The 20,752-nt window shown below is 38.2% G+C and overlaps 1 protein-coding gene across 1 annotated transcript in view; it reads right to left on the bottom strand.

The window, feature by feature from the left end:
- Window positions 1-8,666: 8,666 nt before the first annotated feature.
- Window positions 8,667-20,752, bottom strand: part of ANKFN1 (ankyrin-repeat and fibronectin type III domain containing 1) — a 62,613-nt gene continuing 50,527 nt past the window's right edge. The window contains 6 exon segments of the mRNA XM_010294391.1: window positions 8,667-8,858; window positions 10,639-10,789; window positions 12,230-12,396; window positions 14,509-14,724; window positions 18,767-18,883; window positions 19,495-19,627. Of these exon segments, the coding sequence (XP_010292693.1) occupies window positions 8,667-8,858; window positions 10,639-10,789; window positions 12,230-12,396; window positions 14,509-14,724; window positions 18,767-18,883; window positions 19,495-19,627 (976 nt within the window).

The following is a 20,752-nucleotide window of genomic DNA, read 5'->3' as shown; positions in this document are numbered from 1 at the left end:
TAATATATATTAATATTATATCACTATATAAATAGTGGTATAATAAATAGTGGCATATGTGATAGAATAGATTGATGCTTCACTGCCCTGGATGATTATATTAGGTCCAAGGAAAAAAACGTAGATTTTATACAGTGCCGACTACTTACTTTGACCTAGTGTAAATTACCATATAGCACAGCAATAATGAATCAAGCCATGCAGGACAAGATAATGCTCTAGGTTACATGGTGCCAGAGCTAAGGATTATTCTGCATTCATGGTCTGTAATATAGGAGAAAAATTAGTTCAGGGAGAGATGCTGAGAAAGAACACCACTGTGTAATGGAGCGAATCAAAGCACCATCATCTTTGAGTTTCTTTTCTTTTAACCTAACCTAATCTAATCAGATTAGATTTATTCATCTTTCTTAACTTTATAAACCTGCCAACTTGAAGAAACAAATTATTATTACCAAAATGATCATGGCAACATCTGTTGCTTTTTTTTCTATTGTTTCATTTACTCATTGCTTAAAGACAGCTCAGCAGAATGATGGTTTACATTTTTCTGCAAAGTCCTTGTTTTGTTAGCAAATTAGGTGTTACTGGTTAATTTGCTTCATCTTTATTTGCTGTGATTCATTACTTTCATCAGTTTAATTTTGCAGGTGTTCAGAGAAGCAGTAATGCTCAATGAGGTGGGTACTTATTTGTGTAATTCTGTGTTTTAAAGTACTTGTCTGAAACACTGAGAACACTGAGGTTTGTGAAAACAACTGTTAAATCAAACTGGACTATTGGCACTAAAATTTGCTCTATCAAAACAAAGCAAGAGGAGCATAAGAAAGAATTGCTCCAAAGCAGATGAACAGTCAAAGCATGGAAAGAAAATGGCTGTAATATCAGAGCAACAGAAGGTGATAAACGGAGACTATGGAAAAGTCTGACAGATTCCAGACAACTTATTAGAAACTATGGTGAAGAATAGGTAGATACATGAGTGATGAGAAGGGTCAGTAGCTTTTGCTTAGTGACTCATGTCTCATTGGTCTAATAAAACTCGGCATCCTTAGATTTCTGAAGAGCTTTTGACAAGGTTCTTTACCACAGGTTCTGAAGCAATGAGCTGTAATTGAGAAAAAGAGAAAGCTCCCTCCTTGTATTAATAGTGGTGTAGACAACAAATTTGTCGGTGTAGACAACAAATGAAGTAGTCAGCTTTCATTATGAATAGATTTTACTAATTCTCCACATCATGGAGAAGTCAGTGATAGAACTTGTCCCTTCCAAACTGTTCATTACATGATCTGGAACCATGAGGTGACAAAGCTGATGATGAGTGATTATTCTGAGTAGCTGAAAACAAAAGATGATCGTAAGGATTGTAGAGGGATCTCAGGATATTGAGTGGCAAATGATTGGTGAAATGATTGTTAAAATACCTTGGCAGGTATGGCAAAAAATTTACTCCTTTTATAAAAAGACATGCAAGAACCGTTATAATTGAGTGAGTTTAAAGATTTCACTTTGATGAACAAAGAAGAATTCTCTTACCACTCACAGCTTTTTTCCTCTGGATTCTAGCCTCAGGTGAAGGGGGAGGTGAAGGAAGACAATCCAGATGTGAAGAAGTTGAACTGATTTTCTTTTGAGAGTGTTCTTCTGAAAGATCCACAAGCTTCTTTATGGGTAGGCCAGCTGCTGGCTGCTTGTATCTTGCATACTGCAGTGCTTCTGTGATCCATCTCATTTCCCTCCAGATCTCATCAATTTGCTGTAGAGAAAAAAAATGTTGAAAAAGTACAGTTAAGTCTGTGTATTAATTTTATGTGTGTACTTTCTTCAAGTGCCCAAGTCGGTGTGTAGTCACTGCCAACAGAGAGAAGCAGGATCCCCTGACAGGACATTTCAGAATTACGGAGTCTGAACTGCCTTTGGTTGGATGCTTGTTCTCTTCCACCACTGCAGATGCTGCTTAGGGCCAAAAGACTCTCGGATTATGTACCTCAATTAAGAACCTGTAGTTAGGAGGGGTGAATCCAGGCCTAAACTCTGATATGGAAAGACAATTAAAATTGTCTTTTGATGAAGTGTAAAGTTTGATCAATTTTGTAGCACACTTGGAAGTTTGTTTCCTTTTGTACTGGAATGAAAGCAAGACTTCTTGAGCACCCTTGCAAACACAAGATTATGTTCAAAAGCAGTCCTCAGATCAACCCGGGTTTTCAACAAAAGAAGAATATACATACATGTGGAAGAATATATATACATGGAGGCTTGAAGCACAGCTATAAGCCAAACTGCAGGTGTTCTCCCTTATCATAATTTTGGTATGTGTGCATTTTAATAATATAAATCTACACTAAGACAGTTCTAACACATGCCTGTTGATGGCAATAAGAGACAAATGCCTAAATCAATAGCAGGATATAGCTTTTAACTATTTATGCAGAGAGGAAAGATGCTATTTAATGCGGGTCTTGAGAGTCTTTTGATAATGGAACACTTTTAACATCTCCAAGCAGTTCAAGATCTTTGATGGCTGCGCAAATGTTCCTGCAACCAGCGAATTACAGTAACCGTGAGTATAATATCCTTCTGCTGCAGTATCCTTTCTAGAACTTTCCTTGTACTCCTCTTCCTGCAGAAGATTCTGCATTTAAAGAAGTGAGCCTTCCTATTAATATTGCAGCGTTTAAGGGAAACTGCTTTGCAGTTACACAAGCTACATTCTGCAAGAGTGCAGAATGAGAGCCCTGGGTCGGTAAATGGGTAGGCAAAAGTGAGTGGTACTTTGTGCAGTGAGTATTATCAAATAGGAGGCAATGGAGGGATCAGGGAGAAGGAGGCTGCAGACTGATATATTCGAAGACGAGTCTCCAGCACATACTTTTAGCTGGAGATACTTCTTCACAAAATCTGCATTCAAAGTGTGAAATTTATTGCCAAAGGATACTGTAGATGCCAGATTAGCTAGGGTAGTTCTTGATGAGCTATGTTGGAGACAGCATAGCTGGATAGATGGATCTTTGTTTTGACCTAGTATGGCCATTTTTATGTAAAGGTGAAATCCCAACTCCAATGATGTCAGTGCAAGCCTTGCCACTGAGTTAATTTGAGCTAAGAATATACACTGATAAGAATAGCAAATGGTTTGGAGATTAATTCATAATCCTACATCATTTCAAGACTTCAGCATAGCTCCATGAAGAGAATGCCAGTTAGAAAACGTCTTACCTATTTGATTTTGGAGATTTTATATTTCCTTTCTGTGATCCTTCCTCAACCCCAAACAAGAATCATACTGCATGCAGTTTAATAAAATACAAATCCTGTCAGTTTTCTGCCTGATGCCATTCTGCAGTCTCTCCTGGGATAATGGACCAGTCATTTTAATGAACTGTGTTTCTTTTAGAATTTAGGAACGTTTGAAGCATGATGCTATATAAATTACAGCTTAACTTCAGTTTTAGTTTCAGTGTCTGTAGATTTCTTTTCTTTCTGTGTAACATTCTGGTGAAGTCTCCAAATATCTTATCTGCTGGTTGTTGTGTTTTTTGTTTTTTTTTTTAATTTTTATATTTCAGTTGCACTGTGATTCCTTTTCAGAACTGCATTTATATAGACTCCTTTGCTCTTTACAATGTTTGGTTTGTGTAGTGACTTCAACACTGTCTTAGATCTTGGATCACACAAATGCTCTTGCGGTTTTGTGGTCACCACTGAAGATTGCGGTATGTGGTGGGCTGAGATATTTTTGCCAATAGGTGGAATACAGCTGGTTTTCATTTGAGAGGAAACCTGACAAGGCTAATACACTGTCACAATAATTCAGCACAAAATACTGAAGTTTAAAATGTTCTCCCATATTTTCCCAGCGTATATATGTGACTCAAACACTTTGGAGATGAGGAACACAGAACTGTCTATACAGTGCATGCATATTAATATACATATACTTATTTTTGATGTGAAGGATAAAAATTTTCCAAATTCTCCTGCACACTGGGAGAAAGCTATATTTTCTGAGTGTGAGAATGGGAAGATGAGAAGGAAGGAGATGACTGAGCAGTGAAAGTACAATGGAACATTCCTCTCTGCTGCCTTGCAGGTTGCCAAAAGCTCCAAAGCGGACAAGGCAAAGGGGATCTAAATTCAGAGCAAAGAGGAACAGAAATATTATCATCTTGTTCATACTTATGGAGGGCCAAACATATTACCAGTGGGCTAAACGGTTGTCTTGGCCCTTATTCCAACAGAAGGTTGCTTGAATGTTAGGAATATAGAGCTGTAAACTTATCTGCACCTCACTTGTAGACAGGCAGATCAACCATGTCCATAGATGCAGTCTGCAAAGGTCATGAGTTTTATCTATAAATAACTAGTTGCCAGAATGGTTTGCAAAGGACAGGCCTTGCTAGGCTGCACAATGGGGTGTAGTTTGAAGATCCCTGAGTAGGTGAAGTCCTGATCTGGAATAGTACTGGAAAATCAGTGTGAGAGACAGAGAATAAGCAAATTAGATATGTATGATAATATATGTGATCCTTCTGCACTCGGGGACTGAAGCAGTATCACTGCATGGTGCTGGACAGACTTACAGATGCTTTTGGGGCTAGCTTGCCATCTTAAACACAGAGCTGCTTTCTTCACTGTGATATTGTTGATGAAGATTTTCTCTAGAACCTAGTCTGAATTTTCATTTCAGTTTTTTTAATTGGCAACTTATCATGGTGAAAAATGTCAATTCACAAAGACAGAGAAAAACTATTACACAAATGAATGCCCAAGCATGGTACTAGCTTACCTCACATTAGATGGGAGTAAGTTTTACAAGCAGACTGACACATTTCTTTATAACAGTCTAGTATAACTGTCATTTGATTTTACCCATAAAAATCCTTGTATAAAAGCAACAACTAAGGAAATCATGTTCTGGACTTGAATTTCATAAAAACAGAATTGCACTTTTGATACAACTGCTCTTTTTATGATGTCTGTGAATAATTCTCCATTTAGATTTCAAATTACAGCCCTATGCAATTTTTAAGAAAGCCACCTTAAAATCTCCTTGGAATAGTCAGAAACAGACTGTTACCTGTATGTAGTCTGTAACTTGCTGGTGTCTTTGTTTGGCTGCAGCGACTTCACTGTCTGAAATTGCTTCCCTTAGGGATTGCTGGGTTTTCAGAGAGTCCAGCTCTATGACAGCAGAAAGGCGGCAATACAGGCTTATAAATTTTTCCTTGTAACAGCAAAAATGAACTGTGAAAAGACCAAGTGCAAAGGAAACATTGTTATATGCTGTTTACGAAATATGAAATCCTTAGCTTTCAGAACACAAATTTTATTAAATATAATTACTAACTCTGGATGCGTTACTTTAAGCAAGACATAAATAATACATGCTGTAACTCTCCCTTCATTTACACTGGCTTTACTCTGTAACTTCACTGATTTCAAAAGAGTCATTTCTAATTTATATCTAAGTGAAGGGATAATCACGTCCTTAGTATGCAACTCCAGAGGCTATCTTGCCCTTGATAGCTTTAATCAGAAAGGCTGTTTCAGAGGCTTTTATAGCTCATCATTTCTTTTCTCAAGAAAGTAGTGACATGACTGGAAGATGGAACTCATCTTTTGGGGTTTTTTTTAATTGAGTGCTTCAGAAAGATTCATTTTGAAGGACGATAACTTTCTCTCGGGCTAGGCTAGCTTAAATCAGTAACTTAAATGAAAATGACTCAGCAGTAAAAGCATTTCAGTGATATCACAGTTTGGGTGAAAAAATTAAAACTCTTTTAGGTGTTATCACACATCATCCTCTGGACTCTCATGCAGAAGGGTAACACAGAAAGTTCAGACATAACCTCTTGCTGTGTGTAATTTGACTTTAGAGTAGCACAGAGCTATCTAAGCTACCTTTAAAAGAGGTAACGACACAGAGACAGAACAGCTAGAGTGCCATGGAGCTTCACAAATGTTAATTTACCTGGCCTATTAAAGCTTCATTATTCCAGAACCTGCAATTTTTCAGGCAAAACTTACCAGTTATCTCTGCGAACTGCAGCACAGACGTACCAGAATTTGTTGAGGGAGAACAAGTTTTCACAAATACTTCCCCATTCATTAGTGCTTCAGTAAATGCAAGCATACAGCGTGATCTTGTTATAGCAGTGAATGCCAGCTGGCTTACTACTGTTACTTTTCAGGGTGTTTCAAGTGTAAATTGCATGTATCCTTCTTGTCATAAATATTACAAAAGAAATAAAAAGTGTCACATGTCTACTTATCCCTTGCAAACAACATGATAAGACTAATTGCGAAGAATTTCTCAAACTAAGAAATCCAATCAATCACAGAAATGTCATTAGCATAACAATAAAGGCCTAATGTGAACATAGAAATCCCACAAAAAAGAGTGAAAGAAATAATTCTACCTTCTGGTTTCTCAGTAATGCCTAGATATTGCAGGGATCTTGTCTGAATAGTGTGTGGTCTTACAGTATATATACCATATGTGGTGGACTCTTGAGTGAATTACAGCCGTGGTTTCAGCTTCAGTGCTGAAGTTTCTAGCCTTTGTGGTTTTAAGTCAGACCTTTAATGTTACATTAACAAATGTTGCTTCAACATAGTCTTTTGTGGTTATGCAATTATATAGCTGGTAGCCACCAGCTAATGGGGAATGGAAGCTTCTAATATTTGAGATGTGAATCACAGTCACTTTATAGAACATCAGGGATACATATATAATAAGTCATATAGAAATGTCATCTGCCTTTGGCCAGATGATTGCTTACTTAAAAAATACTCAAAAGTAAAATTCAGCTTTCCATACTGTTTTCTCCACCATGAACTGCTTTCCCACTGCAGCAACATTGCTAAACAAAGAGGTCTGCACCTAGAATGCCTATTGAGAGATTACTCTGTTGCATGTTTTCCTGCACCACATCATCCCATTCGGTGTCTATTGCTTTGTCAGCCCGATGCAAACTATGTCGCATAGTGAGAATGACTCCTGCCCTGGGCCTGTGTAGCAAATAATGAGAGTTAAATAGTCTGCAAAACCTCTAGTGCAGAGATTAATTTCATGAGAGATTAATATGCTTCATGCATTAATTTGCACATTGAATGCAGCAGTCACTTCTGATAAGGAGAAATTATATGCTCAGTACACAGAGTCTGATTGTAGACTTAAGGGTTGCATGTCAAGAAGATAATAAGTCTGGCTTTAGGGCACTACAGCCATGGCCATATGACCCAAAGCACTGAACTAACTCTTCTAGTTCCAATTACGTTGGCTTTCTTTTGAAGGGGTAACTTTTCCTTGGCAGACTACACCAGCTCATGTATTGTCTGTCTGTACCACTCATAATTTTATGGCAGCTCAGCTGTCATCTGTCCTCCCGCAAGCAGCATAAAAACCCAAAGTTGTCACAGGCACTGCTTTGTGTGCTCTGGCTGATGTGGCATAAACACAATTGTATATTCCCGCCTGATCCAAACAGAATTTGTGTTGCTGGATGGTGGTAGGTCACAGATCTATTGTGACTGCAGAAATGTAGTCTTGGTAAGACCCTCCATTAGCATCTAATCATCATTCTCCTACGTTAGTGACTCTAACAGCAATTAGCAATGATATATAGGAAATAGGATGGTGCTGGTAATGGTGTCACACGAACACCTGAGAGACATATCACTGAGGACACAGTTGCCACTACAGACCTATTCTGTAGTGGCTCCTTGTGTACTGACTCCACCAGTTTTGGCTCATGTCTGTCTTCCCCAAGGCAGAGGAAAGAAAGATACCCAGTTTTACAGGCCAGAAGGAAACAGAGGAGACTAATGTGTAAGGCTCAGTGGTCTCCATACTTATAATATTCTTTCTAAAAAGTACAAGTAAGTCTTTATGAGCTGCTTTTATGTAGAATCTTTCTTTTCTCTGTGGTGCAAAAAAGTAGAAATGAGAAATAGAGGACCCTGAAGCTGAAGCATCTTACGCCTTTTGTGAAACAGCTGGAAAACTCTGTTTTGGGGAATTCTTACCCAGTCAGCAGTGCAGTGGAACAAGAGGGCTGAATCTGCTACAGCACAGGATGTGCTCCCTAAAGAAACAGATTCAAGTACAGTGCTTTGGCATTTTTCACAGCAGGCTTTTCCTGCACCAGAGCAATGGAACTGAGACTCCTGCATTTTTCCAGGAATCAGAAGGAAAAAGACGACCCTCACATGGGAGACTCCACTCAGACTTTTCCCAAAGTTGTAAGGGAGTCAGACCTTGAGTAGGACTATCTGCAGTTGGGAACTGCAAAAATTCTCCGCTACAAAACCGGTGATTCTTCTTGTGACAATTTAGAGGGATGTTTTTTTGCATCTCTTTTCACACTCCAACCCTGCTATGTTGTGTGTAATTTTTTGGTTCTATTTTTTAAAGAACATCATCTTCCAAATAACCTTATAGACACATACTGGATAACTGTGGGCTTTGCTCTATGCTTTGCATTTCAATAACGATTGCTACAGTATATGCTTTAACTGCTCTGCTCTCTCTATAACTTGTACACAGTTATAGGTAGTGTTGTTGCCAAAGCCATCATGTGATTTATTGACTCTCCACTGGGACAAGGGGGAAAACAGATACAACTTTGTGATTTTATTATAAGGAGACTGGGTTAATATTTCTAGGTGAAGCAAGCTACTATACCGAGTTCAAACATCTGAAGAGGGAGGTTAAGAAATCCTGAGTGTGGGGTGTAAGGATTATTCTGTCCTGGGGCAGTGCAGACGTCGTCTGAGGCAGGGAGCAGGAGAAGAAAGGAGACATTGTGACCCAGTTCCAACACCTCCTGTGTATACAGACGGAAGTGCTTAGCCTGTAGAGGGACACGCGCGGGGGAAGAAATAGGAGAGAATTACAACATGGCACTTATATAAACAACACCCCAAATGATATAAAACATTAAAGAAAATTTGCACAACATCAAGCTCGGAATTTTTATAAAACATAAATATTTGGGGGGGGGGCCCTAAATGGGGGTTCATGTCACTACATAAAATAAAGATTTAAAGCTCAATGTTCCACATTAAAACAACACACACAGGCACAACCCCCCTGAAAACAACATTTATGTTTCTTATTAGGCAGAAAATGATCACATGCCATGTGCTTTTCAAGATTATGATTGCATAATTATGTGAAAACATGAAAATGGATTCAATTAAAAACCTTTAAGATTCAATTTAGGGTTGGTTAAGAGAAATATGCAGCTCTCCCTCAACACAGCACTGAAAAGGTTTAACAAGTGTTGCAGCAAGAGAAAATGGCACACACAGGAGTTGGCCTGAGGCTGCTGTAGAGCTGCTGTGTGCAGCACTGCGTTTTACCCTGGGTGTGCACTGGTGTCACTGTCCATGATTCTGTTTACCACAAAAATAATAATAATAATAAAAAAAATCTATTGAATTAAAAATTAAATTCATTAATATACAAGTTTGGTCCTGAGTCATCAAAACATTTACAACTGTGTTTAACTGCAAGGTTGTATTTATGTCTATCTCTCATGCACAATAGATGAGCTTAAATGGTTGGCTGCACTGCAGCCTAAGGAACATACTGTACAGCGATTTAAATATTTTAGCTCAAAAAAAAAAAAAAGAAAAGATGCACAAAAGCTATAGCCTCCAAGAAAATACACTAGTATAGAGACCTGTACAGAGCCCTATTGAATTAGAGTGACTGACCACAAGGCAGCACACCATCTGTCTTAATTTTGGATTTACTTGAGTCTTACTTGGCTCTTCCCAGGCTAGAAGGTGCAGCACTGATGGATTCCTTTTTAAAAGCAAAGCCTAACCCTTTCAAAATCAAGAAATGTAGAACCAGATTAATTTATTTTAAGGCCACATCTTTCTAGCTGCACAAACAGACCTTGAAGTGAATATAAAGATGATTTACTTCTACTTTAAGACCTCTTTACCCTTGTAGACCAAAATAAAATGGAATTCATGTAAACAAGAAACAAACTCCTTAGCTTATTTTTTCATGGATCTTTCACATCATAGATTATCCTCCCTGACTTCTTTATGTATTCGCATATGCATTTCTTGTACCTAAATGTAAAGCCAGAAGCCAGATACCTCTCCTCACCCACAGCAATCTGGAGGTCTGGAACTATGTGTTTTAGAAGTGCTACGTTTATCTGTGTGTAAAAGAATAGTAAAATGCTGTGTCTTCAGCAGGCCTTTCATATACTCTCACTACTACCTCCAAAAGAACAGTCAATTGCCCTGCTTGCCTGGAAAAATACCGATTTTTCTTTGTCAGGTGGGTAAAAGTGCTCACAGCTACTAGTTTCATGCAAAGGGGCTTATTTGCACCTGCCTGAAGTTGCACAAATATGCTTACAGATGCAAAAATAGCAGCTAATTGAAAATTTGTCTCTTAATGCTTATATGTTCAAATATCCAGGAAAATAACTGTTTTATTGAAGATATTCCCCCCCTTAGAATAACTGAATACAAAACTTCTCTGCCATTCTTTTCTTGCAACCATAACATTTAATCCCTACTTGCAAGTTACACAGTTTGTAGCTTTTAGTTGTGCTCTTAAGAATCAGTTTTTAAAAAAGTGATAAATACCACAAAGGAAAATACCTGATGCAGAGGTAGATTGATCTGTTTAAGGAGAGCTTTCACTGCCATCTGGAGCTCATACAAGAACAATTGAGTAGGGCAGTCTGAAGTATGATCCATACTTTCCACAGATTCTGAGCCAGAAAGTGTTTGGATCCATTCCCACTCATCTCTGTATGTTGAGTCAAGTTAAAATTAGAAATATAACAAAAGTTCAGTGCACAAGGAGGAATTCAGTGTATGTGCATTTGGGATCTGTTGAAAGTTTAATCCTCATATAACAAAACATTCTAAACTTGTGCAATATTGATTGTTTGTGGTTAAAAATCAAACTTTGAAAAGTTTAATTTTTCTAGCACATGTACATCAGGCTGAGCATTCCTTGCAAACTTCTGAAAGTCCAACTGCCTTTGAAATAGTTCACTAAGGCTTCTCACTCCAGGTTTTCTTTTTCACGTACTTCATTCCCTCTTTACCACAATATTTTAAAAAGTTTGCATTGGAAATTACAACAGTGACAATTAACGGGAAGTTTAATTTCTGTGACAGACTCTTTTGTACTCACTGGAGCCAAAGAACTTCCTGGTTTGCTCAACGTATATCCATTCTAGAGCTGATAAACATGGGAATCATCTTTCTGGATCAAATCCTTAATCCACCCTGCCCAGTATTCAGTCTTGAAAAGCAGCCAGCATCAAACATTCAAGAAAAAAAAGTACAGGAAACCCCACTACAAGATTAATAATAGATGTGGTACAATTTGCTCCTAAATGAAGATCTGATCTTAAACTTCAAGAGTCAGAGATTGTTATAAACCCTGAAGCACTAGGCTTCACATTCCTTCTGAAAATTTTGTTAGTATTAACTGCTACGTTCTGGATATCCTTGTTATCCAATACAGATACCCAGTTCCTATTTCCTCATGCAAAATTGTTAGCTGGTTGCTGAACTGATATGGGATTAAAAAGCTCCAGAAAAAAGCCAATAAAAATGTGTTGCCCACTAGGCAGGGACTAGGCAGTGCAAATAGGTGCACTTGCCCCATAGATAAGGGAAGCAATGGACGAAGGCTCAAATGGCTTTCCCAGAGCATAGCAGTTCCATGGCTGATAGCATTTGTCTGAATATGTGTTTTCAGTTGCTGTATGTTTGCTGTGGGTTAGAGTGAGAAACCAGATATTACACAAAGGGAATACACAGAAAAATCATCAACACCAACACCCCATGGTCAGTGAAAATCAATAGAAAGGGTGACATTGAATTCACTGGAGGCTGAGTCAGGGCTGCAGGCTATGATCTTCCGAACAGATCTATGGAAGACCATTACCACTGTGCAGAATTTAAACGATCACAGAATGCTCTCCTTAGAAACAAACAGGCTCATATGTATGTGTTCTGGATAGGCCTTCAGATGGCTGGAAGCACACAGATGCACCTGTTTAGCTCAGTGCTGGTCTCTGTGATGGTACACACCTGAGCCAAACTTTGTTGGCACCTACAATTTTGCAATGGCAAAATTGCCGTAGTGTTTAAATTTGATCAGTTGTTTCAAACTGAAAACAAATGTTCTCTCTGTACATATGTGTGTGAAAATATGTATATATTCACTTACTTGGAGACATTGCTGTTGTCTCGGATTTTAACATGACACAGGACATTAGGCAACTTCTGCAACACAAGCACTTTGATTTGGTCCACAGAACTGCAGAGTTTAAGGTAACCCAGATACAAGCCGGGAGGGAGGCGTTGCTGACTTCGTTTGTGATAGGAAAGTATGTCCTGTTTTAAGACAAACAGTCCTACATAAAAATCTCTTTTTTTTTTTTTCCACATAAGCGGAAGAGTTTGGGATCAAAAAGCAACAAATGTTTTTACAGCCGTCTTTTTGTTTCAACAGTGTTCCAATTCACAAAGCATTTAAGCACACGCTTAAGCACATAAATAATCTCTGGTAGTTTGGATGCACTTGGACAACTTTATACTTAAAGGATAGACAGGTTCTCTAAGCTCTCCAGGTCATGCAGGAATTGTCTCTAAAAACCTGAAGTTTCAATCTTCCACAGCTGTAGTATTTAAACTACTTTAAAACTGATCATTTCAGCAGTGAGCTGGGTCAGGGAACTGATTCAGCTGAAAAACAGCTCAGGAAAAGGAGCCATAATTTTTCAGCCAGAGCAGTTCCCTGGTTCATGTTTGGTGCGTAGCTACACAGGTGGAGCAGAGCAGCATTGGAAAAAAGCTATCAGCTGTGGAAGGGGGGACACAGAGGCTGCGTAAGCCAGCACTGTCACCAAAGAAATGCATGCAGAGTCACAGCCTGCATCTCTTAAAAAACTGTTCCGTATCACCTGGTGTCAACAGGAGGATCTCTATGAGCATGGGGATTGGTGGTTTGTGAAGTTTAACTAATGGCTATGTTTTCTGAAAAAGTATCTTTATCAAAAAATACAGCTTAGAAGGAATTAATGATGATGGCATATTTGCTGAAGCCAGGAGACATTTTTAAGGCTAGGTGTAGCAGTCCCCCAAAACTGCTCCAAAAACGATGTCTGCTGCCATCTTGAGAAATGTGTTTCTGTGATGGGTGAGGATTAAGACACCTGGCCTTAGGCCTTTACTCCTGGAACCATCAAATTATCTGCCAGTGCTATGCTTGGCTCTGACCAATGCAATTAGACCCTCATTTTCACAAGCACTTCATGGACAAAATACCCATTTGATGATTAAGCAAGTAATACAAGAAAGGGTGGGCATCAGATAGGAATGTGTAAACCATTAGGGGAACATTTTTTCCACTAGGATCTCTGTGGAAATCTGATCAGGCCTGTATTTTGGGTTTCCTAATATAAAACTTTTGCCCAGATTGCCATTTTTCTGCACCTTTAACACATTTTAATACATTAAATCTAACATAGATCAGGTAAGTTTTATTGTCTTTTGGAAATTTTTTAACATTTCTAAACCCCGTAATGTATATTTTGATTGCCTGTCAGGTTCCGGTACAAAAAGCACGGTCTCTGCCCAAGAAAGTGTGTCTAATTAAAAAATTAACCACAGCAGTCATCATCTAGTTGAGGGTGCTAAAGAAGGAACTAAGACAATGATTTGTCTTGTAGTATTTTGAATAACTATGCAACTGAGTTTTAGAGAGATTGGCTACTGACATTTTGTGAGAAATAGGTTGCTGTTACCTACAGAAAACATGCATTAATCTTCATGTGAACTATCTGTGTTTATCATGAGTTTACAGATACCCTGATTCTTGAAGGGCTGAAAACCCATGGCTCTCAATGATGTTAACCGAACTGACTATGCAAAGAAACCTCTAAGATTAATTCTTACCTTGGTATTTTTCTAACTGTGAAGTCCAGGAGCATGTTATGCAGAAATTAAAGGAGGGTTGTGTTCATTAAAGAATTCTTTAGCAACTATACCAGCCTAATTATAAACAGAACAAATTTATTAAGTAGAACAGTAAGGTTTTAAATCTAGATTTAGTGTTCAAGGTTGGATGGAAAAATCTTACGGAGTGTAGAAATTTTAAGTGTCTGTATAGGTGCTTAAGAACATCCCAGAGAATTTTAAAGGTTTTTATATCCCTTGCTACAGAATTCTATAGCATGGTTTCCCGAAACTGATAGAAACTAACTATTCTCTGCTAGGACTTGGAAGTAATTTCTTTAGAATCTCATGGATATTTTACATATTAAGGATCTGATCCCAGACCCACTGGAAGTAATATAAGTCTTTGCTTTCAGTGGGAGCCTTGCCATTAATTTTATTGGGCACTGGATTAAGGCCTAAAACTCTACAAGACTCTTCCAAAAATCAAGGCTCTGGCACAGGCTTTGCAAAAGCAAATAACATACAGTAAGAGAAGCAAAGCACTACCTGGATTGTTATAAGCAAGATGTCTAATGCTGTTGGCTCCTCTGGAGTTGAAAGGGATTTCCTCTGGCTTTGTAGTTTGGATACCTGCATCCATTTGCCATTGAAAAATGAATAAAGACTCTCCACTTCTCTTATAGTAACTATCAGCATATTGCCATGTCGATCCTTGATTGGCTCATAAAAAACTCTGCCTAAGTTGTGAGTTCCCAGCAAATTCTAGAAAACAAGCAAATTATAAAATAAAAGTTACTTATCGCATATCAGGACAGTGGTATATTTTTGAAACTTTGTGCTCACTGACATCAGTCCTATTGACTTCAGTAAAGACTGGACACACAGCATTTCTCAAATCCTTGCCTTACAGTCACAGCATTCAGTGAAAGTTTTTCCCTAGGTTGTGTTTGTGGATTGAGTTGTCGATCTTTCAATCTATTTGGTCTGGTGGTGTTTAGTCCAACATTTAATGGAGAGCATCAGAAAGACTATTTAGTACTACCCAATGCCTTTGTAAAAGGAACACTGCAAAGTAATTCACTTATTTGGACAGAACTTCCTATTTTTGCCCAGTCATGTAAAGATAAAAGATGCAAAAACACCCAGGGTTGGTCTAGTGGTGATTCCTTTGGTATCAATGAAGCCCCTCTAATTTGAACTTACTGAAGAGCTAGGTGCTTATCTTAACCTCCCCATAACCAAATGTCAGAGATTATACAAAATTCTTCCTCTATCCCCAAATCGTTCATATTGGACACTTCAAATGTTTTCTGTTAGGGTCATTAACTATAATCTCCATTTTCTGTTCTCTGTTTTAAAATTACTCAGATTATTTTCAGCAACAAAAGCAAGAGGCCCTCATATCTGTGTTGAATGTAAATAATTCCGGAGCTAAACTGTGGGGCGTGTTTGTGAAGGAACACATTGGAATTTGAAAAGATGTGGACCCTTTTCCTTTTACTTCAGATACCAAGAATGTGCTAGACAAAACCGGCAGAAACTAACAAACTACCAGGGCAAAGCTCTCCAGGAAAATATGTGAGGATTAAAGAAAAGTAATTTTAAAAGACTTCACATAAAATACATATTTTGGTCAAAATCCCTTTCCTCACACAGTAAGGCATCTGCTTATAGGTGCAAACAGACTCAATCCAGTGACCAGCCACTGAAGAGATTCCCAGATGTCTTAAAGAAAAATGCCTAACATTTAAAATATGCTCATTACTTTGCGACTTTTCAAGAGATCTACAGTAAGCTGGATAGGGATGGGGCTAGTTTAAAAACAAAAACTTGAATTCACAATGTAGCACACTGTATGTTTAGGGAAGTGCTGTACATTAACTTAATGACATTGTAAATGCATAGGTTATCCTGAATTTATTTATCTGTACTTAGCAAGAAATATTTACATATAAATTGTACTATTAAATTGTTTAGAAAATCTAGGTGGTCAGCACAATGACTGCCCTTTATGTGGTGTAACTTAGCTATTTTAGTTTTATTCATCCCTCTCCAGGGCATACTGTTGATGTCTATATAGCACCTCGCCTCTTCTTTTTTCAACAGTTCTGCCTCTTGAGGTTAGCCTCCATAACTGGTTAACACTGCGTGTCTTGAGTATACGTTTTGTATTAATCCATCTGTCCACAGGCGGGACAAACAAGTAGATGTTAGCTGCCTAGTAGTCATGTTAATCACTGCAACACATGAATGTACCTAGATGAAAACAAACAGTTCTTTACTGTATATTCCGAATGGCATTCCAGCACAGAGAATAGGGGTACCTATGAATACAAATATGTGACTAATTCATATACTAAAAAAGTTTTGTGTCTGCTTAGCTTGGCAACCCATCACTTGTGTTGAGTTTGCTTTAGTTGTCTAGCGGTAAAAACAGGCAAAATTACAGTCCCTGTTGCCTCTGAATCTACTCATCTAGTCCCTTAGCAGCTGTGTTGTCACTGATCTTTTCCATTCTGTCCTAAATTCCTGTGGAGTCAGTCCATTAACTGCCTCAATAAAATGTATTCAACCCTATAAACTTTATTGAGATCCTTCCATTGGTGGATCCCATTAGGCCACACACCATTAGAGGCTGGCAGATCGGTGACAATCCCTGTGCTCCTCAGGGGACCAAGCTAACAGAACAAACGTTAAGGACAATAAATTTGCCTGAAATTCAACAGAGCAATATACCACATGGACACATTTGCTGTATCTCTGTGCTTCAAGCTCTCCTCTTAACATTTCTGGTAGCAAATAATAATACAATGTACTAGGAATCTTGGCTATCTTGAAGTGCAGTCTGTGCATACTAGCAGTGCTCTGTTAAAGGCAATCTGCACAGAGGGAATGAAACTGAGCTAACCAAAGGAATACGTGCTACCTAAGCTGAGCTAACTGCACCAAAGGGAACATTCAGCAGATATAGTTAAAACTTACTCTAGTGACAGCTCAAAGGACTGACAAGCAGCTGCTGCTTAACACAGGTGGTCCTCCAATAAAGGTACAGCAGGCTGGCATTCCATGTATTTCGGGATACTTTGGGGAAATCAGTCAAGACAGGTGGTTGCCCAGGAAGGCGACTCTCCTGTACAGCGTGCTTTGCCAAAAGATGTAAAACAAACCCCACATGGATATTCTTAATAATGGCCACAAAGTATCTGGCTCTCACAGCTGCTATAAAACCTAGCTTATTGCATTGACTGGCAATAACAAGAGGGATGGCCGCATGGCTAATACATGAGCCAAGCAATATGAAGATCTTCATTAATTCCATGACTGTACCATAGATTTTTCTGGGAAGCTTTGGTGACTTTGTTCAAACAAAAAGTAGGAGAAAGTGAGGCTTGGATATACTTTTTCTGTAAGAATCATGCACACATCTTTTTGAAAATGTATTTTCCCACAAAAATAAATATTTTATGAAAGTGTTTGCCTTCCAACTAGAGATTTCAGGTTATCATCAAACCCATTCTTCAAAAGCTTTACAATAAATGTCAAAATGTTCTGCAAGAGAAAGTGTAATTACTATTTGCATAAGAAATAGTGGACCGAGACACAGAAGGATTAAGTGGCCTGTTCAGTACTACTCAGGTAGTGTCTGTAGCACAGGCTGGAATGGAACCATCCTGGAACCATGCCTTAAGATGATATGAATAGTGCGTGTGGGGCTGCTGTCCCTACCACTGTGCTGAGGAGTCAGCACAAGATCTGTGCACCACTTAATCTCTCTTGGTCTCTGTTTTTAAGGGTTTAAATAGGTCTCTGACTGGTTCTCTGCATGAAGGTACATTTCACCGTAAACCTTTTGGCAGCTCAATAAAGAACTTAATGAAAGATTCTTTTTTATTTCCCCGCTGACAATCCACAATAGCATAGCCATCGTGTTTGTCAAACAGCGTAGTTCTGCCCTAGAAGCTGTATTTGAGCAGTTTGTAACCAATGGGTGAATCGAGAGTACTATTTTGGCAACTTCAGCAGTCTGCTTGAGTGAGTGAGGTTACTGGGCACCAAAGCCAGCTCAGGCTGGGTCACTGCTGCACTTGCACGGCTTCTCGTAAGGCTTGTCCTCCACTGGTTCAGGTGGTTCCTACTATAATAATTCCTATAATATGCAACTCAAATCATGGGTTACAACAATTTAAAGGTATTTCCATTACAGTTCCCACCCCTGATCCCTTTGGGCCAGGTTATAGGGTTTAACATTGCAATGAACTCTTTGCCTTGCTCCTATTTTGGCTAGCAACAAGGGGTTCTTGCTATAGTAATCTCCATAACATGCAACTCAAATAATGGACTGAGTGGGCACAGAAGCTACCAACTGCTGCAGGTTCCCATACAGCACAAGGGAGTGCTAAATGTTACCCAGAGTTTAAATGCTTCATTAATATATTTATAATTAATAATGAGTAGGCCTTCTAAGAGGCTTTTGAGCAGCAAATATTAGCATTATAACTCTTGAATTCCCTATCTGCAAGCCCATGCACTTATCTGTGGTCATTATTTACTGGTTCATATCTGTTTGTTTCTTCATCTGCCACTATTGTTTCTTTCCTTTCTTTTTCCTACTCTTTACTTTTAATGTAACTCCTTCCTTCCATCTGGCAAGAAAGGCTCAGCAGCTCATTTCATTGTTCATGGTAAAGCTGCTCCAAGGAACAGGCCAGTGGGGAGTGGTGAACCATAGGACAGCTGGCAGTACTATCCCTTAGAGATCACAAATTCGCTAAGTTAATAGCTAGAAATATGCAATGCAACCAACCTGTAGCTGTGCTGCTGCTGAAAGCATCTTTTGCCTGGCTTGAAGTGCTGTTGATGAGGACACAGATACAGACATATTCTGCCTTAGCCATCTGATATCATCCCACATGCAAGACAACTGCAAAAATATTCAATCAGTTCAATCAGTTTTTGTTCTCAGCATTTACAAAAGCAGAAATGAAATTAAAAGCATTTTGGACTTGGAAAAAATCAGTAGATATTGCTCATTTTGAGTTTCTGTGGATGGCAATGAGTTGCCTAGATAAACATGAAACAGATATTGGATCAGACACAGAAGTTGTTCTGTAACTGCACCTATTTCTGTTGCTTTTTGGACAATTGCAAAATTGATTTACTGTTCTTTGGGGTATAAAAAATAGTGTGAAGATATCTTGAATGATGGCACGACCATAATACCAACTTGAAAACTTCTAGTTATTTCTTTAGGCTCTTCCTCTAAATGTTCATAAAACCTTTATGTACCCAAGTAGCAATCACTTATGTAGGATCATACATTTAAGAGTTAATTGTGCCACTGTCAGCAACCCAGTCAGAATTTACCCCATATAAATGGTTTGTGAAAATTGCATTTTAACATAAGTGAAGGGTAAAGCTCTTAATCATTTAGCTTTTTAATGTGATTTCATATATTCAGAATGATAAGCTAAGGCCTATACATTGCTAGCAATGAATCTGTAGACGCAGTATATGAAGTTAGGCTCCCGTTACCTTTGTGAACCACAGGAAATCCTGCATAACTGAACTACTGTGAGAGTCATCAATTTCCACGATTGGGATTTGATCTTCATTGGTTACTAATAAATTGTCTTTGTAAAAAAATATAACAGATAAGTAGAGTCCCCTAAAGAAAGAAGGAAACATTGTCAAACACCTTACATATCTATCCACATCCATGCCAAATTTTAGTCAAAGAATCATAGATGGTAAGTTCTGAGGAGACAAATCAAATCATCTGGTCTTAACTTCTGTGTTATATAGATACAATTTCAGCCAGTGAATTCTGAAAAATATTTGGGAGCTTATCACCTTCAATGATGTGAGACTACAGGAATCTAAGAAGTTCTGAATCTGTGCAAGCCACTGACATTAGTTTTTGTAAGAATTTTGCCAGAGTAAATAGTACACAATAGAGGCTTTATGCCCTTTAGAAATCAGAAATTTTACTAAAACCTTTTGTCATTAATGGGCTTAGTTCTGCCCTCATTTACATTAGAGTAAATCTGAAGTAACTCAATTGAAATTAGGTGGGTTATTATGGATTTACATTAGTGTAATTGAGTGTAATTTGGCCAGCATATCTGCAAAACTGTTTATAGAGATCATTCTTCTCAATATTTACCCTTGCAATTAGTTACATATGTTAAGTAGTTGCCTTAGGGAATTTAAAGACTCTGGAGAGCTCTTCTGAAAGAATCAAACTCTTATCAAAATACAAAGAAGAAAAAGCAAACTGAACACTCCTGGCAATGAAAGAAGAAATAATCCAGCATAAGCAACTTCCATTTGCTGAAACAAATTATCAAGGCTGAGGATGGTTTGAGTAACACTGGGTTGCAAACCTAGCTAAAGATGTTAGAGAAGTATAGATATATTCCTTGTTGCCAGTGGGCTATTAAAACATGTTATCTGAGCCCTGCATTTTATATTATGAATGAAATAAATACCATAGTTTCATTACTGAGCAGCAACAGAGGCAGTACTTCCAGAATATCTCAGTAACTGCACTTTGTGTTGGCAGAGAATATTTCACTCTCTTACAATGCAAGTCCATTTCCAACAGTAACAATGAAAAGATTCTATTGATTTCAGTAGGAATGGGAGCATTATTTTCCTATCAGCTACATCAATCCTACATGTAGGAGATTTTATCAGGTTCATTGTGATTGATTGTTGTTTCATTGGTAGTGGAATCTTCACATATATTTCTAAGGTGCTTTTCACTATTATATAAAAGCAACAACTGCTA

The sequence above is a fragment of the Phaethon lepturus genome, unplaced genomic scaffold (assembly GCF_000687285.1).
Source record: "Phaethon lepturus isolate BGI_N335 unplaced genomic scaffold, ASM68728v1 scaffold10809, whole genome shotgun sequence".
NCBI lineage: Eukaryota > Metazoa > Chordata > Aves > Phaethontiformes > Phaethontidae > Phaethon > Phaethon lepturus.
The sequence above is the reverse complement of the archived record's forward strand: the minus strand, read 5'-3'. Positions and strand labels throughout refer to the sequence as shown.